The 27,165-nt window shown below is 41.5% G+C and overlaps 1 protein-coding gene across 1 annotated transcript; it reads right to left on the minus strand.

Moving 5' to 3' along the window:
- Window positions 1–1,783: 1,783 nt before the first annotated feature.
- LOC104579975 (ALG13 UDP-N-acetylglucosaminyltransferase subunit) lies at window positions 1,784–25,683 on the minus strand. Its single transcript, XM_088527543.1, has 23 exons — window positions 25,542–25,683; window positions 25,377–25,460; window positions 24,513–24,563; window positions 23,770–23,816; window positions 22,768–22,840; window positions 21,571–21,652; window positions 21,013–21,193; window positions 19,963–20,038; window positions 19,205–19,313; window positions 17,908–17,972; window positions 16,847–16,947; window positions 15,808–15,935; window positions 14,928–15,165; window positions 14,300–14,456; window positions 12,253–12,388; window positions 11,148–11,183; window positions 10,966–11,021; window positions 10,185–10,256; window positions 9,676–9,847; window positions 9,218–9,340; window positions 4,213–4,253; window positions 3,246–3,429; window positions 1,784–2,114 (listed from the first exon to the last, which is right to left on the minus strand). The coding sequence occupies exons 1-23, from the start codon at window positions 25,680–25,682 to the stop codon at window positions 1,840–1,842; spliced, it is 2,628 nt and encodes an 875-aa protein (XP_088383669.1). The 5' UTR covers window position 25,683; the 3' UTR covers window positions 1,784–1,839.
- Between the last annotated feature and the right edge of the window lie 1,482 nt (window positions 25,684–27,165).

A 27,165-nucleotide genomic window follows, 5' to 3' on the forward strand; every position in this document is an offset into this window, starting at 1 on the left:
CTGCTTTCAAGTATTTGATAGTGTATAGGACTGTGTGTGTGTATATAGATATATATATATATATATGGAGACAGATATCTGTATCTCCATTGCAGGGGATCAGGAGAAAGCTGTGCACATGTGTATGTTAAAGGCAGTACAGCAGCTCAAAGCTCTTAATTATGTTGCTAGTGGGGGGTCAGTTTTCCTCATGTGTGGACTTTTCACCTTGCTCTTCCCTCTTGCAAACCCAGTATTAGGCTGTTACCTTAAGTGTTCAGTAGTTAGTCAGACACAAACCAATCGCCACCTTTGCAAACTTCCAACCATGGGAGATCTAAATCACCCCCCTCCCAAGGGTGGAAAGAAAGGAGAACCCTTCAAAGCTGAAGTCTCTATAAGAGAGAACTATAAGGAGTCACTTCACCCCTGTCCATTACCTTTTTGCTCCAAAGTTTCCCCCCCCCCCCCAAAAAAAAAAGAGGAATTATAATTTTCCCTACTTTCCAACCGTGGACAGTTGATCTCCTCTTCCCAGCTACTTAGCCATACAGGAAAGAATAACAGAGAAAGCAAGTGCTCAGCAGCATGAGACTGCAAAGTTCAAATCAACAGGCAAATGTGCTGTTTTCTGAAGCTACTGGTTCTCTCTCAGTCTAAATGGCGTTTATTACCTGTACCTACCACACTGGATGCGGAGGCATTCAAATTCCCTGTGTGACCTGACAGCTTTGACTTTCAGAAACCAGCCCAAAAAGCCCAGAGCAGGAGTCATAAGAAACTTCTGTTTCCCCAGCTGGCACCAACTGCTTGAAGATTTTGCCCAGACAGTGCAGTTCCTATCAAGGACAGTCAGTTCGGAGAGTCAGTATCACACACAGACTATTCATGTTTTCAAGCTTATGGCAGCAACTCCTGGGTGCTACAGTTCTAACAAAACCAGAGATTTCCAGAGCATTTTCCTCATGCCAACAGCTGGTCCTGTCTTCCTTCTCCAACTTAACCCCCCAAAAACACACAAGACAGAACATGAGCTGCCTTATCTCATAGGACACAGTTCATTTCTTCAGTGTAGCCTCCTGGATGACTCATTTTAAGGGGCTTACCTTGCCAGGGATAAATGACCACTCATTTCAGTGTTAGATGCTTTTATTTTGTGCGATCAGTGCAAGTTTAACACCAAGACTACCACCATCTGTGCAACACCTTTCGCAAGCCTATTCTTACAAATATACAGTAGGTACAGCAGAACAGATCCAAACAGTATTGTTCAACCTTCAAGAGACATGAAGCCAATGCAGAGGAGAAAATACAGCTATTCAAGTATCTGATCACTTAGAGTTTTGTTTTGGGAAAGGTGAAAATGTCAATCTACTTTAAATATTAGCTTTTGTCCTCAATGACCCTGCACCTAGTTTTTATTCTTATGACCCAGTTTTTATTCTTAGTTGCACCAGCAGTCTATTTTAGTACTTAAACAAGAACCACGTGACCAAGTGTTCCAGTCCAACCCCTCACATGGAGATGCACGATGCAAGTTTCCTTTAGTGACAGTGCATGTTTTTATACATATTTATTTTATGTAGTTGATTACAAGTGTTGTGTTCCCAGCACTACAGTTTCCGTGAAGCCTTTTACCATACCCTCCCACAGAACCCACTAACTCAACTTGAAAAGATGTTGTTTATCATTAGCATAAATCAGAAGAGAAATATGAAATTCAAATGAAATTCAGTTTACTCAACCAGTACCCAGCCCACTGGGATAGGATAGCAGTTATGAAACAATATTAACATATAGTTGACAAAAAAGAAACAAGAGAAACCACATGCAAGGAGTGAGCTCACACACCTCTCAGGGTCACATTCCTTGAGGTACGTAGTGCGGTGCAGGGTTAGGTGAGGTAATATAGCTGACTTGGTGCAGTGGTCCAGAACTTACAGCATTAGGAATTCGGGGAGAATTCCCATAGGACGGATTTACTGGATGCCAAGAACTAATGTAGTGGTAGGTAGGTACTAAAGAGATACAAGAGTCAAACCCAGGGAGAGGCGGCTGGTTGAAGGGATCCGACACCACTGGATAATACACTGTTCCATGGGACGGGGGTGGAGGCTCGGCATTTTGAAAGTGACCTTAAAGCAAAACAAAATACACCCTAGACAGAATTGCCATATTTTAAGCTTTGTAAAAATTTTTATACAGACCTTCATTGCCATGAATGGTGTTAAACCAGTGGCAAAAGCGAAAATCCATTTAGTGACAACAATTCTGTGCCCATATATACCCCTCCCAGTGCAGGTCTTGAAACTAGAAGGCAACTTAGGAAATTCTTGAGCAGTTTTATGAAGATGAGTAACAGCAGCCTATGTTGAGAGGCAACTTTTCAAGAACCACCAGGTAAAATATGATATTCTTCCCCTATTTAACCTTTGACTACATACGAAACTGAAAAAAGGCAACACACACACACACTTCAGCTAGCTAAAATATTATCAGAACACCATTAAGCCTTTTTCCTCTAAGCAATCATTTTGTTCTCATATACTCTTATGCAAACAGTCAGTATTGGAAATTTCACACATTTTAATGAGGCAGGCATCTGCCCTTTCTGACATTTTTTCCTCATTTAATGCAATCTTCTTATTTACTACCAAATGTATCTGCAGGCCTGTTACAAAGCTGCTAGGCTATGCTAAATTTTGCTGTGAGTTTTATGCAAAATAAAAGGCATTGCCAGAAATAATGGCTACTTAGAAGGTAGCAACTGAGCATGCAGTGGTTGGAAAAAAAGGTATATACCACTTCTCTTACTTAAAAAAAAAAAAAAGAAAAAAAAAGAAGAAAAAAGAAAAAGAAAAAACCTATGGAGTGCAAGTGCCAGAGCACAGAACTTGCCAAAGCTGGACTGTTTCCTTCACTGCACGCATATGCAGTGATTCAATACCTTGATTATCAATAAGAACGATAAACTAATATCAGACAGACATATCTAGAAAAACTTTCTAAAATTGCTGAAGTAGTGTACCAAGCTGGAAGAGATTGTATTTTTCTTTCTAGCTTTACAAAGCCCTTGACATTAGTGACAGTAGCAGCAATGCTGACATAACCACGAGGAGCAGCAGAGATAGCAGAGGAGCTACAATGCCCCATTACCTCCCAACCAAATGCTTCCCACTGGATAACAGGCTGTTACTGAGCAGTTGTAGTCTAGAAATCCCTGTTCTAGCTTCTCTTAACTCATGCATGTGGTCTTAAATACTAACCATTTGCAGGGGTTTCCAGGGGAACTGGATGGACTTCAGGACGCCCCGTATCAGTGTAGAGTTGAGGTACTGGCTGCTCCAGGACGGGAGCAGGCTCGGGATATGCTGGATAAGCTTCCACGGCTGACGGTGGCGGCACTGGCTGTACGTACACCATGGAATGCCAATAGCTCTGATGATAATACTTCAGAAAGAAGGGAAAAATATCAAGGCCATGGCCACAAACATAGTCTCCATCCCTCCTCCAGATACCTTCATTTTCAGATCTAAAAGTAGGAGGCATATTTTCCTATTTTTAAGATGATGATATACACCCTCCTCCCCCCTTCCCCCAAAAACAGGCTGCCAGAAAAGTTACTGCAAAATCCACGAAGTCAGTCACCTATTTTGCTTCCAGATCCAAGTTGTAGTGCCTTGTTACACATTTTACAGAGAACCAACATGTCCATCTTACTGACTCTCTCATATTCAGAGACTTGTTTCTCCAGCTGAAGGAGCTTTTTACCTGCCTGTATAGCAGCCCCTACCCCACCTGCTGTACTAAGGACAACTCTTAACCACAGCAACAACTTCAAGAACACTAAGTGGTGGTAGCCAGTCTGAACACAGCTGTACAGGTCCCAGAGTGCTCGAACCACAGATGTCAGTGGTGTTTCATGTGCACATCCAGTTTTCCTCAAAGGAGGAGTTTAAACTGTTATCTTCATGAGAGGGACAGTATTTATCCACTGCCCTCTGAAAAAAATCAAAAAGAAACTAGATGTACTAATGTATTTTGTGATTTGGGTTGAACTTTCACTTCTTGAGCTCTGCTTTAACTCCTCCAAGAAAACCTGTATGTATTAATAGTCAAGTGCACAGGATACACATTTAGCACACTGCTAAGCCTCTAACACATCAGTACATCTGTCAAGACAAGCAGCAGTTTTTACAGGCAATTTACTGTAGTCATTTTAAAAGCACTTACTTGCAATCCCAGATTAAAATAGTACTGCAAAACCTTTGTATCTGAAATTAAAGGACATGACATTAGGGAGAACAGAAGAGTATGGAATGGGAAGTAACAGAAATTCACACACATTAAGAGCACTTCATTTTAAGCCATTTCTGCAAGTAAAAATATTTAATCCTTACACTTTCAGTTTTTCTGAAAAGTTTTATCTTGCATATCACAAGATTTGAGCTATGCATCTTTCTAGGTAAATTAATCCAGTACAACATATGTTACTCTGTCTATTCAACTTTGAATCAGACTTCAATGATTATGTTAACTTTGATTCTGGTTTATTCATCTTGATCACTCAACTGATAATAGACAGTTACATGGTTCCACAGAATACCAGCACTTTGATTAGCAGCTCTGACTTCCTACTAAAGCTGGGTTTTCAGAGGAAAAAAAAAATAACACTCAATCAGAACCTGAAAATAACCACACTGGGTTAGCATGTGAAAAAAGGGTCCAACTCATCGAGATTCCAGGTTCATGCTGCTTCCTACCGTCTCCAGCTTCCACGCTTTTGAGCGATAACCTTACAGAGAAACATCAGCTGGGACAAGACATGTAGCAATCCCCAACCTGAAGGATTAGACTTTGATTCCTCCCATATTGATTTGATCTAAAGGAGATGTTCCTTCCTTCGTCTTCCTCATGAGGATCAAAGGATACCCACTTTCCTGCCTTCTTGCAGTTGGCCTTCTGCTTCAGTCATCCAAGAACTGAATAATTTGGCCCCAGGCAAATCTGTGATACTCTGACAAGAAATCCCAAAAGCACAGAGGGACTTTTAAACATCGAGCAAGAATAATAGTTTTGAACTTGGAAATGGATTTCCAACTATCCAAAAGAATTAAGCAATTCAAAAACTGTCAAGTTTGCTATGGGGAGAGGCAAGACAAGGAGGGGAACGGTGAAGAACAAGAGGAAAAGCACATTTTTCATCCTATGATGCAAAGCTGGCGCATACAGCAAGAAGAGTGGTTGATTTCTCAGTCTGGAAGGAAAAAAAAAAAAAAAAAAAAAAAAAACACACACACACACCCCACACATTTGTTTCAAAATGCTTAGGCAGGAGAGCAAGTCACCCGTTCACGGCAACGCACTTGCACACACAACGAAGGCAGCTTAGTCATTTGATTAGTACTGCTGGGAGCTGGAGAGCCGAGCGGCACCACAGGGAGACCATTCAAGATGGTGCACAAGCCACTGAGGGCTCCCGCCACCTCTGCCCCCTACGCTCCTTTGGGTCCTACCCCCAAGGGGCAGACAGGCACAGTACAGAGAAGCCAAACCCCAACTCTACAATTAATGAGGATTAGTCTCCTCTGTTGTCAACTCTCAGCACTTTTACTACCCAGCGTATCCGAACAGGGCAACAACCTGCTGAGCACTGTTGGGTATTATGCAGGGGTCCCTCCATGTGCCTGGCAGCTCTCAGCTTACTCCCAAAACCAGTGGTGCTTCAGTTGCAACACTGGTCCCAGGCAGTAAAATATTAAAAATAGCCTTAAAACTCAAAAATGTGAGCTTTTATGCTTTTAACAACTATGTTCGCAATGAGTTTTTAAAAATCTGATTATCTTCTTCAATTATTTATGCAAATCTATGCAAAACAAGCATACGAGCAGAATGAAACAGCTGCTTCCTAGCAGAGCTAACAGTACAAAGGAGGAGCTGGGAGACTGAAGCGACAAACCCATACTGGAAACACTGACGTCCGTGGAACACTGGAACAGAAGCAAGTACAGCAGGAGACCAGTTTTTGTTTATGTTTTTAGATGTCTAGAAATCAAGATGATCCTCAGCAAAACATGAAGCAACTTAATGAAGTAACAGCTACACTAAAAACAAGTTAGCCACCCTGACACAAAAATATGAAGCACGTGTTAGCTACCAGTAAAAGCTTGTCAGGAACTTTGTCCTCCTGCACGGTAAGGTTTTTACCTTACCATAAGGTAAGCTGGAGTGGCTCTCAATCCCCATGATACTGCAGGAAAAGCTTTCTCTGGACACAGCAGTATCAAGCAGTCTTATCAACAGCTTCTTCAACTACAAGGGAGCAGAGTCAGACACCTAAGCTCCTGCAGCAAACATGTTTTATAAGCCCAGACACTATTGAAGGATCCAAGATGGTCTTAAAATTAAGACAGACAAATGCACAAATAAACACGAAGCACCTGGCTTGTTTTCCTCCCTTGTCTACTACCTTAGTTGCTTCCCAAGTCAGACTACACAAGGTCAAACATGAGCCCTGCTGGTACCTCTTAACACAGAGGCAGGCAAAACTACAGGTCAAGGATAGCTGAACAGCTTATCATCTGCTACAGTAATGATCCTGGATTTCTTCATTTAATGGCCATGAAGGTTGCACTGCAGCAGTGACAGCATAAACACTGCATGCAATTGCTTATCGACCATCAGCCTTGAAATTCTAAAAAAGTTCATCCCTGAAGGACACAGCAGATATTAGGTGGAGAGAAGAGCCGCAGGCAGGGACTGAAGAGGCTATTAATCCACATCCACTCCAGATTCTTGTCAGTACACTTAACACCCAATTTCCCCAAGTGCCCAAAGCCTCAGTTAAGGACATTCAACTAAAGTTGAACACAATTAACTCTGATGTGTGCTTAGTTCCACCAGAAATGATCTTACTACAGTAGGAACATGAAAATTAGAATATTCAAGATCAATGGAGAGCACCTGCAAAAACAGTTACTGCAGTGGCGGTTCTGCATTAGCAATACTGAGCTAGCAGAGCTTGGAGCAGCCATGCCATAACACTATGCATCTTGCTTTCCTCCAGATCAGCTTCTGGCAAGAGAGACATGTTGCATGGGAAACACGGCTGATAACCCATATCTTTTTTGGCCCAGAGCTGCTCTACAGCTATGGCCAGATACTCTTGGTAGCTGCAGTTCAGGGAGGTGGTATTTCTGTTATTTGAAACAGTCCCTCTAGGATTAGTACTTTGAAGACAGTCCCAGTCAGGGACAACAGAGCTACTTTAGATAACAGTATGTTGAATCAGGCATAAAAACAATTTGTGTTACCGGAATATTTTGTGTTACAAGTAATATACAAGCAAATAAAACCCATCCTTTATATTCTGAAGGTAGAAGCTAGTTAGCCTGAAATGCCTCATCAGCTGCAGAGGAAGGAAAATAGTTCAGGCAATTAGGTAGAGCTCATCTTTTGAAAGAGTGCAAAAAGGAAAGCCTGGATTTCGCAGACCATACATACATCTATGTATGTGTGTGTGCATGCACACATGTACATATACAGAGTACTACTTCCTCACTCACCCCTAAATGAAAAGTCCTTCCCCACACCAGCAGTAGACAGGAAATACAGAAACTTGAATTCAATGTAACAGGCTTTTAAAATAACATCTGCTGTACATACAGAAGATTACTGAAGTAGCTATGGTGCACAGACATTCACCATATCCAACCCACCATGCAAGGGAGGCTCAGGAAGAGCACACACATTGCAAGCTGCATGCAGATCTATGCCCAGTGCAAGTGCAGGGAGCATGCAGGCAGCCCACCAGTTTTGCATTACTCCTCTTTAGGGCAGACTATAGCTTACCCCTAGCTTGGCCTCACTAATGCCAGAAATAGTCCCACTTAGAGGCCCCTGCCAGTCAGCCAAGAAAGGCAGAAATAGCTGAGACTGTTTCATGTGCTACAGTGGCAGCAGAGGTACAGCTGCACCTGAACTCCAGACCACTTCTGCCCCCAGGCACTGCACATGAGGACAAGCTGAATGTTGCATGCAGAGGACAAGCCAGCTGAGTAACCAGTTTTGCTTTTACAGCCTTTCCCAATTTTCAAACCCTTGGTGCAGCTTGAGCCAATGCACTGTCAAAGGACATGCATGGGGAACAGACAGCATTTCTCTACTGCTGTCCAAAACTATACAGCCAAGCAGTCCTTTAGCAGTTAGGGCAAGACTGCATCCCAGATCAGTTTTATCTGCTTCTTGAGATTAGTGCAGCAATCTGAAGGTGACACTCATGCCTCAGCTACTCTCCCAGCTAGCAAAAAAAAAAAAAAAAAAAAAAAAAAAAAAAAACAACCAACAACCTATATAGCATAATAATAAGCAATACTTATCCCTGTGGCTGAGGCCCTTTGTGAGTGCTGCTGACAGCAGACGGCTCGATTCTTGGGTTATTAAGGAAAGCTCTCCCAAATTGCTGGCCCTGATTGAGTCTTGAGAGCCATGAAATTAATAACCCAGAAGGCAAATATGATGTGTGCTGCACTGTTCACTGAACTCAGCTGTTTGATACAATCTTGCATGATAAGCAGGTATTCTTAACCTGTAAGAGCAAGATGATTAATCAAGAATTGCTACTATTTTAGAAAAGAAGCCCAAGTTCAGCAGCCAGCTAAAGCTGAAAGCTAACTCGGAGCTGCTTTGCTGATAGATGCTATGCTGGTCTTTTCATACTTGTGGCTTCCTACCCAAAATCCAAAAGACCCTATTGTGATTTACAGCAGTATATGAGCATGCTGTACATCTGAGGAACAAAGCCCTATGCTTTATCCTTGTTTTATGATGCTAAAGATTGACATTGCAGAGTCACACAGGACAACCGCACACCAAGTTGTACAACAGCAGGACTTCACGAAGATGCACAACACTGAGCAGTTATCAGGAAAAAAATTACTCCACCCAGAGCCAGCAAGATATCAGCCATCAACACTCTTCCTTTACTATTTCTTTTTCCTTAGGATACTGTTTAAAGGCACAGTAAATCTTGTTTGAGTCTGATATTAACTTCCTATTCAGAACTAGGAATTAAAAACATTTTTGTCATAAGCATCAATAATATTCCCTCTGGCTCTCTGAGTTTCCCAAGAACTACTTCCTCTCACTACAGGTATTCTGCAAAGTTCACACGGAAAACACAAGTCAGAACCGTGCCACACAGCAGCATTAGCAGAAGCACAAAATGCCCCCTCATTACCTCGTGGTAGGTCACTGCCACTGGGATCACACGAGTACGGTGGAGGAGCAGCACCAGCATCTCCCACCTCACTGACTGGAGGAAGAGGAGACGAATAAACTGGGAACGGCACTGAAGAAACAGCTGCTATTAGAAGGAAACAGAGTCAAGTAAAACTTGCAATGACATTTTAAGTGAGCAGCATGCTAAGTTACACAGTTAAGTATGTACTTTAGATAATCTCAGAGCTTAAACTTTTAGTAGTTTTCTTTACTAATCACTCCCATTTCATAAGAAGTTCCAATCTAACAAGGCTTAACTATATGTCTATACAAAAGTTCCATATTACAGTTGAATTGTTCTCTAGAACTGTTTCAATATTTGTTTGGGATTGGTAGAACAAGTGAAAGAAAAGGAAGGGAAATACAGTAACCAAAAACCTACATATTTCATCCCTTGCCTTAATATCCACCTCCTACCTGGCCTCCCTATAGAAGGGGGGGATACTAGGATTGGTTGCACTGCTGTTTGTGGAGGAACTGCTGTTGTGACACTGGCTTGAGTGGAAGCAGCAGAATTTGAGGAGAAAACTGTAGCTGGAGCAGCATTAACACAGGTGGAGGTTGAGATAACTGCAGAATTCACCATCACCTGCAGAAGAGACACAGCATCAGCACACTAACTCCAGACACTACCTTTGACAAAGGCTATGCAAATTTTGGAATTAACATAGTTCAGGAATTAAGTCTCAGTTCATATTAGTTAGGACATCCAGAGCACATCCAGCTACTTAAGTTATCTAAAATTGGCTTGAGAAATCCCAATCTGGAAATAGAGCTGCAAACACCTGCATTGCCTCTTCCCACCCTTCTGCTTTGCTTCTAAGTACAGGGGGTTGCATTCTTTGCTACAAGAGGGCAGAACTTGGAGAGACCGAGTGCAGCAGTCACCCCCGCCAAGGCTGCCCCACTAAAGCACAAGTTCTTACCTTCTGGGGATAACTGTAGGAAGCAACTCCTTCTTGAGGAGAGACAGACACCGTCCCTTCTTCCTGAAGGGATTGCAAAGCAAAGTGTGATCCGTTTCAGCGGCAGAGAATTCACAGGATTAGGAAGTTTTTAAGCTTTGGGTGTGTGTAACTGTGGGTGTGTGTATATAAGAACTATATATACACGCATACATTTATGTACACATGCATATATGAAAACAGAATCTTTAGTTACAGAAGTAATGCATGTCAGAGTGAAACTGGCTTAAGACTGGTGTTATACCCAATGTACCCAGCAGGTGACTGAAGGGAGAAGTCACAGCCCAAGAGCTAGTTTTAAGTAAAAAAGTCCAAAACTGGTTCTCTCAAAGATAAGATCTATACAGTTCCACTGTAGAGGAGTTAAGACCAACTGGAACACAGTGTCCAGCATAACATAATAAATGCAAGGGCTGTTTGGAGCAGGAAGAGTAAACAAGACTCAAATACATTAATGATTTTCTGCCTTGCCCTCCACAAAGAGGGCACATGCCTGGTACAATTCAGACTGTATTTGCTAACTCAGAGATGGGGGGGGGGCGGCGGCGGGGGGGAAGAAAAAAGAAAAAAAAAGGCCATAAGAGGAAGAGAGAAGGATAAATTAAATGAAACCATCATTCCTTTCTTCCAAAAATGGTCTCTGACCTGCTACAGTAAGCCTGCTTCCAAGGCCAATTTTTAAATAAAGAATGTCAAGTACTTCAGGGATTCCTAATCCAAACAGACCATGACTAAATCTTACCAAGTTTGCTGTAGGTTCTGCTGAACTAAATACTGTTGCAGTTTCACAGTCTGGATCTGGAGGGCATGGGCAAAGTTAATTGAGAAAGTGACATTAAATCTAATCTTTCAGAAACTTTAAGATTGTGATGAATGCATTGCAGTCATCACATGTTGTATTAGAAGAGACCAAGTTTTACTCACCTGAAGGTGCATAGATGTATTCTTCGTGAAACTTCCCTAGAAGGGAAAGAACAGGAAGCTTTAATTTTTGCAGGGGGTGGGGAAGGACAGTGTTAAAGTGGAAGCAACCACAATTAACACCTCAGTGCATCAGCTAACATGAAATTGAACTACCATCAGGGGAAGCATAAACACCCTCCACACAATGCCAAGCAAGAACCTGTTATAATTTTATTAAAAGGTTTGAGACAAAACTGACCGCTCCCCCTGTTAACATTATATGGACTATGAAATCATGAGGCACTATTTCCACCTGCAGATACCAAGACAAACTTAAAATTCCAATCTACAAAGTCGCTGTAGTTTATGGACTTTAATCAGAGCTGTAAGGTATTAGACATCAGCTTTCACTTTATGTCAGCTTTGAAAAGAATTATTATCCTATCCCCTCCCCCAACCACCAAAAATACAAGCTCATAATTTCATTTAAAATCTAAAAAATAACTACTGTCTTTGATTGCAAGATAAAGAGGGCACAATCTGAACAGAAGAGGCTAAAGAAACTTGGTGTTCTGGAGGGGGACAAGGAGACAGTCTTTCAAACAAGCAGTACAACCTAACATAATACACTTTCTCTGAACAATTCAGAGCAATGCAACAGCTGAACCAAGATGAAGTCTGAAAGTTTCCATTTTTATTCTTCTTTACTGTAGATTGCAGGCACTAATTTAAGACTAAAAACATGAGGAAATTGCTACTGGCACTCGCCAAAACTTTGTTTTCAAAGTTGATAGGATTTAGTTTCCTGTATCTGAGATGCTTCTAGAGAGAAAACAAAATAAAGTCGCACAGAAAAAAGTTTCTCGAACTTCAGCACAGCATAGTTTGACCTAATATACTTTCAAGTGCATATATAGAACTAAAAGCTGAAGAAATATCACTTTGAGAGGCACTATCATCTCATTTGTGTAGAAAAGACAGCAAAAGACATGCACACACATGTTCAAAACACACACAATAAATGGATCTTGAGGAGACCCACACAATCCTCTTCAATTATCAGAAGCACACTGCAGATCTTCAAACCTGTCTTTCCTCTCCTCCCACTGATCCTTTCAGAACTCACCGTTTTCACCTGTTTCTTCCAATTCCTCCCCTGAGGAATTCAGGGCCTGCTTATTTGCTGGAACAGAGTTGGGGCCTCTCCTTGCTACCCAGAACCCTGCTGGACCATGGACAATGGGAGCAGGGCTGCCCTGGCTCTGGAAAGCAGAAAGCAATAGTGTGCATTTTAGAATCATATACGTCCTTTCCCCATGCCACCGGGGCACAGCAAAGCCTCCTGACACCTTGAAACAGACTGGCAGAAAAAGTTGGCTGCAGCCACTTACTACAGTTGCCATCTGTGTGCTGTTCTTAGCATCCCCCATACAGCAAAATACTTGTGGACATGCATCTTCCCTCTGGCTTTTGTTCGCCCAGCACACAGAGGAATTAATCTTTGAAAAAGTTATCACTACCCTGTGCAACCCATTCAAGCATCTCCACTCCACTGTGGAGCTGGCTTTATTTCAGGTTAAAACTAAGTGGGAAGAGGGAGGACAGATCACAGACAGCAGGCCAAGATTCTTTATCTACCTCTAATATAGACTCACACATTCTTCATCCTGGAGCACCTCCACCAAACCAGCAACAGAATGGTTCAAGAGGTTGTTTTTAGCCCCAGTTAGGTAGACCGATGAGGTTGGCGATCAGCACAGACTCCACTGCTGGCACTAACTGGACCCATGCATGCAAGCCTGACTTCAAGAGAAGCACCCATCAGGGAATTACCCCTGTAATTCCTCATGTGTCCTCTGTGTGAAAGTCAGTCACCACAAATTAGAAATCTAGAGTCGTCTGAAGAAGTGGGAGCACAGGACTGAGATGCATGAGTACTGGATGTTAATTCACTCTTTTGTAATGGCTAAGGTGACCCTCAATTCTCCTTAGAAGACACGATGGCTATGAGATCAATAAAGTGCTCAGAGAACCTTCTAAATTCCCAAGGTTGAAGTAGAGGTTGTGAGTCAGAAGAGTTTCCCACCAGGCCTCTAGTAGGATGGTAGAGTTTTCTGTGAGATGCCTCTTTCCCCAGGAAATGTTAAATTCCTTTAATAAACAAGACAAGGAAGAGACAGAGAAAAGGCTTTGGCATTGACAAAGTGGTTGAATGAACATGAGAAATTATTCGGTAGCAGCTGCAACAGTTTAGTCTAGCAAGGGGGACAGAAAGCTACTAAGCTATACTGAACTCATGCCTGTAAAAAGAATATTTATGTATTCAGGATAATTTGTCCTTATTACTTGATATTCTTGGTTGAAGTCACAGGGCAAAGATCACAGATCTAGCATAGCAGGAGGCAGCAGCAAACAGCCGCTGAATCTCTAAGTCTGCAATTGTTTCCACTGCTTTCATGCAATAAGGAAGTCTCAAATTTACCAGTTTTTAGAAGAGCTGCTTTCTTATTCAGATAGGAAAACATCTAACAATTTTGAAGCAGTTTGAACTAAATTTAGATTTACAATAAATAAATAGAAGACTGATTTAAAATTTTAAGAATGCTGTGCCACTTCATCTACAGACCAGCTTTCAAGACTATTTTAAAAAGTCTAGATTTTGATTCCCCCGCCCCTCCCATTGCTATAACAGAATATACTGTTTTAGGAACAGCATGCTAGTCCAAGTTATCCCTCCTGTAAATTCATAAGAACAATCCAGACTATCACTCTACAGCTTCTGAATCTAATTACACAAATCATAAATTACAGTGTGGCAAACGAGTGAAGAGCTTACTCCCACAATGTTTAGACCTAGATAGCAGACATCCAGAAGAAGATGTTATTTTATCCAAGCCTCTTGTTATCAAACTGCAATAGAAAGAATAAAGTGATTCTACCTGTATCAAAATAGACTAAGAAAATAAAACAACTGCATGCAGAACACCTAGGGGGAAAAACAGAGACTAAGTAGGTTTTGAAGGCTCTAGCCTCATTTCAGCCTTCACTTCTCCAAAGTATGTTGACTGCTAAAGCTCATCCAAGGAAGCAGAGATGCTGTACTTAGATGAACTGCATTTGTATAACCTTTTATAAATAAATTCTAAAAATAAAATCTCCTGCTCATTACTTACTGGTAAAGGAGGAAAAGCAGTTTCATCTCCTTCTTCAATTTCATAGAAAGTTATTGTTTCTTCTGATCCTTGAGGGTCCTCTCCATTTCCTGGTACAAACCCATACTGACATTCCTTATTCACACACTGCATCTGACGGCGACTACGGCTGTATGAACTTTAAAAAGGAGAGAAGCAGTTAAGAATCACAATAACTGAAGTTTCACTTTGATTTTGCTGTTAGATTTTAACTCTGTCATTTTTGGAGAAGCACGTTCCCATCATCATGCCATTAACAGCCAACTCAACCCTCCCCATCACCACCTCCAACCTTTTTACAGCAGTGTTTTGTAAAGAGGTTTGCAGTCACTTACCGGGACCTGTAGGAGAAATTGTCATAGCTCTGATAGCATCTCTTTCCTGGACTGGGGTAGAATGCTATTTGAGGGCCAACCATGTTGTGCCTGTTTATAAATCGGGCAGATCCCCTAAGTTTAAAGGGCAAAAGGTGCAATTACCAGGAAGTGCCTCTCAGATTGGACTCACTTGTAATAGCTATTAAATAGCACAAACTCTGTCCTAACTAGTCTGTAGCAAGAATGAATAGAGAATGTGTGATGACCTCCAATAGCTTTTGAAGGCTTCCTACCTCGGCATCCCAAATCCACGGCCATGTCTCTGAGGAGGATTCTGAGGATGATAGGGTTCGTAAGGTGCCACGTTTCCACCACCCTGCACACAGTGAACTGGAGAAGAGCACCCTGAAGGAATGCCGTGCTGCAGCCGGGGTGGAAGAACTGGCTGACCTCGACTATAGGCCACAGTCATAAAAACTTCCTTTCCACGGACTTTCTTAAGCAATCTCTTCCGCGTTTTCATATCCATTTCTGCAGTTTCAATTGACGACAGAAGAGATGGGCTATACAGATGTCAAACAACTTACTCCAGAGTTATATTCTATCATTTGAAAAGATTATTTGGACTTGATAACACCCTCTGCCCACAAAATATGAGGTATGTCAACTTCATACCATTATTCTGAAACCTCAGCTGGGCCTTCTAAAAATATGAAGAGATTATAGCATCTCAGTTTCAGTGAGTGTAATTCTTAGTATAAAAATCTCTTCATAAAGACTTATTACAAAAGCATTTTCCAAATCAAATGGAGGCTGTATCTACTTGGCTAAAGGAGTCCTTGCCCTTCCATATATACCTTCTAAGTCCAACTCGTAAGTTCTTTGACACATGGACACAGGCTTTATATACTGTTCTTAAATGCTGAATTTTTCCTTGGTAATTTTGAGCAATACTAACCCTAGGTATTTTCAATGGCCTTGCTATTTTGCAAGGGTAAATTTATCCTTCTCTGAAGGATCACGTTACATGAATCCTCTGCAATGGCAAGCTTTACATCAGGTTTGAGTTAAGTCACTTCAATACTCTAAGACTGCTCCTACTAAAATTGGTCTTCTTTCCCTCAGAAGAGCAAGGAGAAGGGGGGAAAAAAAAAGTTGAAATCCAGTACAAACCTATTCCTGAGAAGTATCCACCTGTTAATTTCTGATAGCTTCCTCCTTTACGGCTAGGAACTACATTCCAAGCAAGGACAGGTGCCACTTGTGTCACGGGTTTTAGGTTTGCCAAAGGAACCATATGCCTATGTGAAAAATACTGACATTAGCAGTGCTGCAAGAATACATCCTACCTAACCACACAGCAGCACAAGCAGAAGCAGCACTGAAAGTCAATGTCTCTAAATAGAAAACAACTAGATTTCAAAGCTGTCCCATTCATTCTGAAGTATATGGACCTGCATTCAAAACCTTAATTAACAATTCCAGCTCCAATACACAAATCAATCTTAAGATTCCTCAAAGGTGGGGGGAAAGGGGAGAGGTAAGAATGCAGGGGAAAAGTACAAGCTTGTCTCTATTTACAGTCTTATCCTGTTTCTCTGATATCCAGCATGTTATTGCTATTTTATATTGAAAAAGGCAAGCCAGGATTTAAACTCAACACTACCCTATCAGCCTGCTGGGTTGAATTTCTTCTCTACATTTTCTCTTCTCTACATTTGCATGTTTTTATAGGTACAGCAGAACACAGCATGCAGACATGCCTAATTTTAGATTTGAAGGGGAAATACTTTAAACAACTAGATGAAGGAAGTTATTAGATTTGTTGTCAGAAGAAGTGCCAAATATTTATTTTCGGGGGGATTACAATGTAAACTTTACAGTGAAGTCAGTAACAGGCTAATTTGCTGTCCACAAAGTCAACCCAAACAACGATCACTAAAAACATGTAAGAGGAGACAGAAGAACAAAACTTCTCAATAAGCATCACTGTACTGACTTGGGCTATTAGAAATCAAAGAGAAGAGTTTTCTTGCAACAGTGACAGCCAGCAAGTAAACATATCTCCAGTAACCTTGCTTTTTAAATTTGAAGCCTGGACTCTCCTCTCTTCCTAGACTCTAGTAATCCTACTGAAGGCATCTGTCAGATCCAAGCACACATACTCAACCAGAAAGAGCTCAACATTTTAAGTTGTCACCAGACTGCTTACTTTTCTGCCAGTTCTTCAATGAATACAGTCACCGTGTTGCCATCCTGTCCAACTTCCTGGATATGAGCATTGTAATACTTACCTCCGGGCTCCAGACGTACCTGAAAGAGAACAAGGGAAGCTCTAGAAAAGCCAAATGATATTAGGAGAATCAGAACACGTTCTGCAATCCACTAATAGCAAAGGCCATTTTCTAGTGGACCACAGATTACTGAATTGGCTCAAGAGCTTCAAATATTTCTTCAGCATGGTAGCAAAATAGAGGGCACTATACTAACCTGAAGAAAAAAGGAAGAGAAAGGAAACATTGCAAAAACGTGTGAATGAAAACAAGGTAGAGACAGGTTCAAAAAGTTTAACTTACTTTTATACCTTGTGCCTGCTAGATAACTACCAGGAAAGACCATTATTTAAGAGTTTGAGCAGAACAGAAGATAAGCCAGGCAACTGGAGAGAAAAGCTCTACTTGATGACAAGCAAGTGACCAAATGAGCCAACAATGCCATCTCATACAAAGAGATTGAGAGAGAAAAAAAAAAAAAAAAAAAAAAAAAAAAAAAAAACACACACACACACACACACACCTTGCTTCATACATCTTGGTAATATGAAGAAAGCTGAACTTCCTTTCAACATCTCCTGCCCCTGTCTTGCCCCTCCTTCCTCTTTCTCCCCCCCTCCTTCCCTTCTTAATTTACAGAAATATCTGCTACATTGCTGCTGAGTAGAGGGAAGAATGCCCAGACTTGCAGGTGACCCCCAGTGGAAGCTTTAACACATAACTGCCTCAAACACACACTGTTCCTGGAGCTCTCAGTCTGGCAGAATATATACCACTAACTCCCAATGAACTTCAAAGCAGCCTTTTAATCATACTAGCCCATCCTTAAGCTTAGATTTTAAAACAAAATGCAACCAAGATGACAGATTAATAGGTACAAGGAAGGGAATGAGAAAAGCCTTGGAAAATTCTATTAAGTTAATCAATTGTATGACTTACCGCACTCCATTTAAAGCAATATTAATAACTTATCACACCTGAATCTGCTTCAAGTACTAACCTGACACTTGTCTCCTAAATAGTACTGTCGCCCAGCAAACACCATGTAGTCTGTTTTTTGAAGTTCTACAAACAAATAAAAAGGGAAAAGTCTTTAAATTACTGCTTTTTCTTCATGCATACCTCCAAGTATTTCGTGACTTCAGCACCCAACCACCAGCCATGAGCAAAATGAGTTAATTATTTCCCTATGCATAGCTGAACATTCCCCATAGTGATAATGAACTGAAGCTGTTGTTCTAACATAAACCATAAACATACTAAGTTACAGATTATTAATAATATCTCAATATTACATTAAGTAGCATTATTACTTCAATATTATAGTGTCCTTTCAGATGGCACTGAATTAATCCTGCACAATACTAAGAATGCTGGTTATTCCTTGCATTATTAAAGCCCTGTTGGCATTTGGTAAAAAATGAGATGCTGCCCAGAAAAAACAAATATCCCTTAACATCTCCCTTGCTGCCAGTTGTCAACAGGTTTTTCTTCATTCCTTACCCAGAACCTCTGCACATCAGTACTTCGCAAAGATAGTAAGTTACTATACTCTGTTCCCAGAATTTCAATGGCTCTCATTATTATTTATGCACTTACACATTGTAAAATGTTCGACTTCATCAGTACCCGGAGGAACTGGGGTGTTTAGGGGATGTCTGACCCCCCCAAAACTCTTCTTTCTTGGTAGCATCTTTCTCTGAAGGTCAACCACATAAGATACGCAAAAATGCTGCTACCTAACCCATGCTATGAAGACTATAAAGACTCCTCCATAACGTTCAAGCCCAGGGGAGCTGGGAAGACAGGGACAACTCATCTCATTTGGCACACCTCAACGCTAAACCTGACACTTTCCTTATAATACAAGTCTAAAGCTGAAAGCTTGCATAAAAAGCAGGAGTCCTTGCACAGATGCTGCTCCCAAAAATGAGCAAAAAACCTCAACTTCAATGATTGCTTATATGAAAAGCAATATAAAGCAAAATCCTGTTTTGTACTGTACTTCAAATCCTGATACTGTCTACACCACACTCAGCAAGTGTCAGAGGTCAGATTTTTAGCAATCTGATAACTCTATAAAAATAGTGTATTTGGCAGTTTGAAATCAAGCCCCAAAAAACAGCTAGTGGCCAGAGGACATACAGCTGACAACTCTCCATTCAAATAGTAACTGCCCTTCACATTTCAGTCATGCTGAGGTGCGTCATAGACCTTGAGGTCTATATGCATCTATGGATGCATAAAATTAACCTCAAATGCAATTTAAAATATGTAAACTTTCTACTGAAATATACCTTTTCTGCTGTCCAGCCAAACATCAAACTCTACATTTCGATAGATCTCAGGGTCCAGAGCCTTTAGCACTTTATATGGAAAGGGCATCTTCGAAGGATTTTCTGGAAGCTAAAATAGAGTTGAAACAGACTAAAATTAATAAGTGTGAGATGCTCAGAAGCCTCTATCAAACCAGCACCTGTAGATGATTTTAGCATAGGCACACACTATGTTTCCAACTTTTTCCGTCTGCTTTCCTAATAAAACTCAAAAATATGAACATGCACAGAGATTCTTCAGCTCAGAAACTGAAGAAACAGACCGTGAAAGGTTAAAATTAGCTCAAGAATAGCACTTAGCCTGTTCTTTACTCAAGAGTATCAAAAGGAAGCTAGTTAAGACCAACGAAGCCATCACTTCCCAGTTAGCAGGAATTTCAGCTATTATGTCTGAAAACAATTTTTCTGAAGAATTTTTGAAGCCATCCAGTACAGTAACTTATACTGTGTTCACACTGAAAGGGAATGGAGTTAAGCCATAAAGAACAGGAAATGCTTGTTAAGTTCTACCTTTGGGAAAAAGCTAGGAAGAAAACAGAAAAAAAAGCATTCAGAAAGGTTGCAGGGCTACCCAAAACCAAAAGAGACAGGCAGATGATAAAGGGAAGTGACATTCTAGCCACCCCACCCTGTAACTTTTAAAGAGCGGAAATGGGGATTTAACCTCAACCAGCATAATATTTTACGACAGGGTATTTTTTTTCCCTTAGCTGCCAAACCTTTGCTTCCTCAGTGCCTTGCTTGAATTTCTCCTCCGGTGGGTTGTCACTATCATTGCCTTCCCAGTCTTCCATTCTAACCAATTCAAAATAAGATTACAAGAGATACAAGACATGATTTTGATCCTGGTTAGAAATTAAGCAAGTGTTCATACAACCTAATAAAAGCATCACAGTGCCATCAAGTGGTGGATTTTGCTTTTCACTCTTGTCTTTACTGCAATACAGTGCAATCCAGTGAGTCTTCTAGTTGCAAGAAAAAACAAACAAGTTTTACCTGTTCCAACACCCAGCCCTCTAACAGCAGCCACCATGTTGTATAAGGATCAGTCAACAAAATCCCCCCCGACAGTGATTGCACTGCAAGAGCACCACACAGTCCCATGCTATAAGCCCAGCAGTTCCCTATCAAGTCAACATGACTTACAGGTGCTCAGCAATAGGCAGAGGCACCCCTCAAGCCCTGGGGTGATCAACACAGGAATATGGAACACAGGTTTCCAACACAGGATACAAGGGTTTCACAAACACATTCTGCTCACTCACTTGCAAGACCCCCCATGATCCAACAGACAGTGGTTACACAGAAGCTTTATGAATAATGCAACCATTTAATTGTCTATTTGGAACACAGTTCTGTTAAAAATGGACCAAAAAAAGCAGCTCACTTTCCATGAGCATTTTTGCCTCTACAGGGGCTTAGAGTTAATAGTTTCTCACTAGAGGGCAATTGCAATGACATAAGGAAGGAGCTTAGTTACAAATAAGCTGTCATTTTTAGAGTCACCCACAAGTGCAGCATAGCCAGCAGCAGAGGATGCTCAGTTGCATGACACTTCCCAACTCCCGGGAAAACTGTCTTTCACAATACACTTCAGCTTTGCATTTGTGTCATGAGATTTAAAACCACACACACACACACACACACACACACACCAGCACCCCACAGGCATTCAGAGAAACACTGATAAATCAGCCTAAATTACTGCCATTTGCAAAGGTTTTAATTCTTTTGCTTCCCCCTTGCCACGTTATCTTCCCAAATACTACCTCTTTTCTGGCGAGATTTTGGATACTTTTTCAGGAAAACAATCGAAGTTTGCATCCTCACTTCCTACAGCACCATTGTTCCTGTTCTTCTTAGACCCACTTCGAAACATCTCAACTGCAGACCTTAATTCTTCCTCATCCATGGCAAATACATCTTTGTACAGGATCTCATACAGTACAGCTGGACAGAAATCAACACAGAGCTCAAAAATTGACACAATACCCCATGCACAAGAACAGCTGCAGTTTTGAAAGTAAACATATCTTCAGATATTGCATACTGTTTACAAGGCATTAGTTATATTAAATTCAATTAATGAGAGAATCATAGGTTCCTTATGGCTTAAGTTATTCTATCAAGGTAATCTAGTCCAATACCCACCTCCAAAAACAGTATAAGAATTATATGTATATGAAAGTATAAACAAGCTTGACTCTCCCTCCCACTCCCCATACTCCTAAAAACAGAACATGGCTTAGCAATATATGAAAAGACATTGTTCTCTTTCACAAAGGAAAAAAAAAAAAAAAAAAAAAAAAAAGGAGTTTCAAGTTTACCCTGGCAAATAGCAGCATTTGCCTGGAATTGTTTTGTATACACAGAGTCATAATGGCCATTGCCGGAACAACACAGTAAAATCTGGGAAAATAAAAACAAAAAAAAAGGCTTTAAGATGGAATGATGTACAAATCTAACAGTGTCTACATGACAGTCATCGTAACTCAGAACTAGGATTTTCTTCCATTCTACATCCAAAACTAAAGTAAACAAATATTATCATTTTAAATATGAAAAGCCTGTAGAACCAGCTAAAAATTGCGTTTTAGTTAAAGTTCATAAATAATTGTCTTTTATACAAACAAAAACTGTTGACTTGCATGCCATGCTGTCTTAAGACAAAAGAATTGTTTCCAGCTTAACTCTGAAGCCAACATTTGTTCAAGAGTTAAAATAAACACAAACTATTACAGGCCAAACCCTGCCCAAGCATCAAGGGCACTTTCCTACCCACATGGCTAATAGCAGCATCTATAGCGATAGAGGGCTCAGACTGGAGGTTATACAGAGTATTTCTCTTTTAAGATCATTTTTCCCCAGCAATAGTTTTCTTGTGAAAATAAGCTGTTCCAATAGCTCTGAGTCTCAACTGGGACCAATATGTACCTCTCAGCTGAGTGAGTGCATCTGGTTTGTTAGATTAATGCATTTCCATTGATTTCAATGGAAAAACACACCTGTCATCTGACTTCACAAAGAGAGGCCCTAGGGGCAATGGAGAACACTTTCTCCTTACCAATATGATAATTCTGTCTTGTCTTGCTCTTCAGTAACTCAGTCCAGATGTTTCATTCTACCTAATCAGATCAGCTAAATTGACAGTGGGAAATGTTTTTAGTCAGCAGAATTTCAGGAACATAAAAGCTGATCAAGTAGGGAGATTCTGGAACTAAAAGTTCCCTCTTCCTGCCAAAATTAAACTTGTTTCCAATAACAAATTGAAATAACAAACAAAATTGGCAGGGGAACAGCACACAAGGCATCCCTCAGACAGAAAGGGACTTCACTGTAAGTTGATTAACTGTTGTACAAACAGCTGGTTATCCCTGAGCTAAAACTGCAGAGCTAGTTTCATTGAGGTACATGAGAGATGCAGACTCTGCTGGAGTTGGCGGAGTAAAAGTTGGGCAGCAGGAATGAACACGTGAGCAGAAGGAGCCAGGGGAGGGGTAGGAAGTTGCCTCACTTGTCCTCACCTTGTCTTCAAAGCCATTGTCTGTAGCATAGGTGGGTGGCTTTCCAGGGTACCGGTACAGAATAAAGTCTCGACTAGGTAAGCAGAGGAGAAACAAAACTTGAAAGACTGCACTCTCAGTAAACCATATCATGATGAAATTTCAAAGCAGCTGTTTGGAGAGTCTGCTGTTGGGTTGTAGCAAGCAAGCAGAATACTTTCTCTGATAAATTAGTGCTATCATAAGGCAATAGCTAGATGAGCAAACCGCACCCATCTTAAGAGATCTCTAAAGAAAACAGTTACATCTAACCACAGGTAACAGAAGTATGCATTATATTAGTTCAGATATTTATGACAGAGTGTTCAGCCAGGGGAATGGTAAAGTTCAGGAGATAACATCCTGTGAAAGGATTAGCACCTCAGTAAAGGAGACTAGCAAAGGAGACTTGCAAAAGTCCAATTTGTTCATTTAGCACTGCAACAGATCCAGTTTGCAAGGGCAGGTGGCTGCTTCCTGCTGCTGAAGGTCAGATTTTGTTCATCAAAAAGCACTTTTAGCAAGACAGCCAGCACCTGCAGCAAGCTTATATTACATCTTAAATAAATTTCAGGGTTTACATGCCAAGTAGTCCTCACTACTAAAGCTTTCAAGAACACGTGTGAGTTTTAGGCATTCCTAAGACTACCACACAGTATTTCCACTATACACAGCTTCTAGTTGTGTCACATTCCCTCTCCTACTACTGGAAGGAAATATTTGATTCCAGAATAGAACATCAGGGAAAAGATACCACAAACATCACTGGAATTGTCTTTCCTCATGATCCACACAACTGCTATCAAAACAAGGGCTTGGCATGGTGACATCCACTTAAACATTAAAGTAACTTGGTCATAGTGGCATTTTTACCACGTTTAACAACACGAGTAGAGCAAACTAGCAAAGGTCTGGGGAAGAAGGCCAGAATACAAATGCTTTGCAGGCCAAAACACAGGGAAATTTAAGGAAAATGACACTTACTTGTAGATTACTGACAGGGCACTTATTTCCAGCTGGCCAGCACTTTCCTGTGAGAGATTAGGAAATTACATGAAATAGCAGAACTTTCTTCAATATTGCGAACTTTATACCAGATCTCTGCAGTGTTAGGATAGTTAACCAAATCTATGAGTTTGCTGAAGAGAAAACAACCAACACATCAAGAAGAGAGATATCAGAATTTCCTCAAATAACTACAGCAGGGGATGGCCATGGTCACCACGCTGATGGCAAAAGATGCTGCTACTTCTGGCAGCTAAAAGAGGCACTCACGCATACTTAAAAAAAAAAAAAAAAAAAAAAAAAAAAAAAAAAAAAAAAACCACTGTGTTTTTTTCAGACTTTGTTGCAGTCACCGTATTTACTAGTTAAAGTTTAAAAGTATAGCATTCAAATAACTGGGGTAAAGGAAGAAGAAAAGGTTACAAAGACTGATTAATATTTGCTATGAGGTACAGTTCACGTATTTTTCTTCTATCTTCTTAAAGAGAAGTTGAAATTATAAATAAGGGTCATGAGAGTGACCTCGGCTTTACTGCCTGGTCTGCATAGATGGCTCCTTTGCACATGAACTCCCACTGAAGTTTTTGTGTGTTTTCATGCCATTGAGACTCCAAGACTGGGGCCTAAATAATAATAAAACATTTTAAACCAATGCCCATTTACTTTCCTGATTTTTTCTCCTCAAATTTTAGTACCTCTCACAAATATTGGGCCAGCCTTACCTTTGGATCTCCCAGGCGCTCCAGGTACTTCTCAAACGAGCCTTCCACGTACTTCAAATAAACAAACAAACAACAACAAAAAAAACACAGAAAACTGAGCCAGATAACAATCATAACTACACTATGTCAGGTAATATTACTAGCTGTTAAACAGGACACCATGGCAAGCTGTGCAGGGAAATCAACATGGAAATAAAACACGAGGCTTGGGGCTACTTGGCCAGCTCTCACTCCCACAAGGCTCTGACTGGGGAAACTGCTTCAGCTGCTCCCTGCCTTAAGGCACAGGAGTTGGGGGGGGGGGGGGAGGGGAGGGGGGGGAACTATTGGTAAAATACTCTGGTAAAAATACCAGAGTGTCTACAAAAAATAAATAACTACAATGAAGCTCACCACTTCCCTCCTCCTATAGTACGCTACACCCTTGACTAACACAGAAGCTAATATCACCCATCCCAGCTGTCCTGTGTTAAGCCCCAAGAACTCTTCACAGGGGTTGGGGGGGGGGGGGGGGGAAGGTAGGGGGGTGGTTTGGTCTAAGCAACAGGTTCAGATACAACCAGATGCCTCTGATTACCCCAGTATGGCTGCAGGTGGACAAAGGATGAGGGTAAACAGCAGCAAAAATAAAAGTTTATATAGACATATATACACACACAAAAATACACACACATATATATACACACACACATATAAGTCCTCAACACTCAAACTCAGGAGCATTAAGAAAGGATGCAGCCACACAACAGAATCGTTGTCGTCATGAAGTAACCCTAACGAACGACCCAAACGCCGAGTTTTACCACCTAAACGCAGCTTTTCAGCAGCACTTTACCCCTTGGCAGGCTGTCGCCCCGCACTCACCGACTCGAAGTTGCGCTGGTGCTGCCTCATGAAGGTGACGCACGCCTTCCTCACCGCGGGGTGGTGGATCTGGCATGAAAACAACTGGAGAGAAGAAAAAAAAAAAAGTTTTTGGGGTGGGGGTGATGCAGATGCAGCCGGGGCCGCGCGCAGCCCGGCGCCCACCTGCTCCGAGATGGCGCGGAAGAGGCACGAGGCGTCCTTGGCCGTGAGCTTGCGGTAGAGCCCCAGGCTGCCCAGGTACTCGTCCATGGTGACCTCGCTGAGGGACTTCTGCCCGAAGTACTTCTTCCAGCCCTTGTACATGGTGCCCGCGGGGAGGAGGTGGGAGCGGAGGCCGGGGCTGAGCGCGTGGTGGCGGCGCGCGCGGCCGCCGCTAATGAGGGGCCGCTAATGAGGGGCCGCTAATGCGCGCGCCGCCCCCGCGCATCCCCGCAGGAGCGTCGCGCGCGGCTGCCCCGCACGCAGGGCGATCGGCAGCGCGGGCCCTCGCGCGGTTCATTCGCCCCGCGGCACCGCGCGCCACGCGCTTGGCAGCCCCTGCTGTCCCCGCGTTTGAACGGGGGCTCCGCGGGGCTGCGCTTCACACACCACGCTGCAGACTAACGAGGGGTGAACGGCGCGTAAAGCGTTTTAGTGCCAGTCGCATCCTGTTCCTATTCCCTCCACCTAAGTTTTACTCAGGAGCAATATAAACGTCTCAAAACCATGCAGGTCACTTGGGGGACCGTTTGGCAGCAGGTTTTCACTAAAAGCTGGATTTTCCCACCTAAACTCACCACATTCCCCTATTCTTTTAAAGGAATTTAAACCTCCAGCTTCTAATCTTACTCCCAGTGCTCACATAGCCCTGTGCTCTGAGCACAGTCTGTATGTCCTGTCTGCTAAGAAGCCATTCCCACCGTGGCCTCTTTGCTGGGATATCAACTCTGGGAGGATTTCTGATGTAAATACTTGGCATTCGTGCCCCTAGTGACACAGGGTGAGTTTTTTTTTGTTTGTTTGTTTTCAGAGAGTGTTAGAGAAGCAAGTCAGCTCAGTGTGATCAATATAAAGGAAACCAGAGTAGTTTGCAGGACGAGAGCCTTCATTCTTCCTGGTTTAGGAAATGCTTTTAATTGCTCATACTGCCAAGAACATGAATGCTAGATAGGTTAGAAAAGTCTGTGTTCTTAACTACATCCAGTTCATATGGTTGTAATATATGTTAGTCATTATTTTAGTCACTATTTTAGTCATTTTTATAGCAATATCCTTTCCACAGTCTGGTAGGATTAGCACAGGTCTGCACTTCCACCTACATCAGGCCCAAAGTCAAATGCAATTCATTAGTAATTTGAGATCTGTATTCTAAGAAACATTGGTCAGAACTGAGTAGCAAGTGGTTGAAGGCACTAACTGGAAGCAATCACTGGGGGCAGCAGGTGCCTGCAGCCATTTAACATTTGGGAGCAGGCTTTCCTTGGACACTAACTATATATATATCTTAAACATAGCAGTATTGAAAGAGTTTCTGACATTTTCTAAAATGTGATCAAACCATATATATAAACTCAAGAATAAATTATGTCCTTTCAGTGAGTTTAGAAAAATAAATTATCATTTGCCTTTTTTTGATGAGAAAAATAGTTTGTGAACAGAAAAAAAAAACAGATTAGAAATACAAATTCTATTGCAGATATTATACATTCATTAAAAATATGATTCTGAAAAATTGTCTCTTTATAGCGCTTTAATCTTTCAAGATAAACTTTTCATTGATTACTTTCACATATTTTTTGCAGTCACA

The sequence above is a fragment of the Tinamus guttatus genome, unplaced genomic scaffold (assembly GCF_059628265.1).
Source record: "Tinamus guttatus ecotype Peru unplaced genomic scaffold, ASM5962826v1 Tinamus_guttatus_pri_ptg000287l, whole genome shotgun sequence".
In the NCBI taxonomy this organism is placed as follows: domain Eukaryota; kingdom Metazoa; phylum Chordata; class Aves; order Tinamiformes; family Tinamidae; genus Tinamus; species Tinamus guttatus.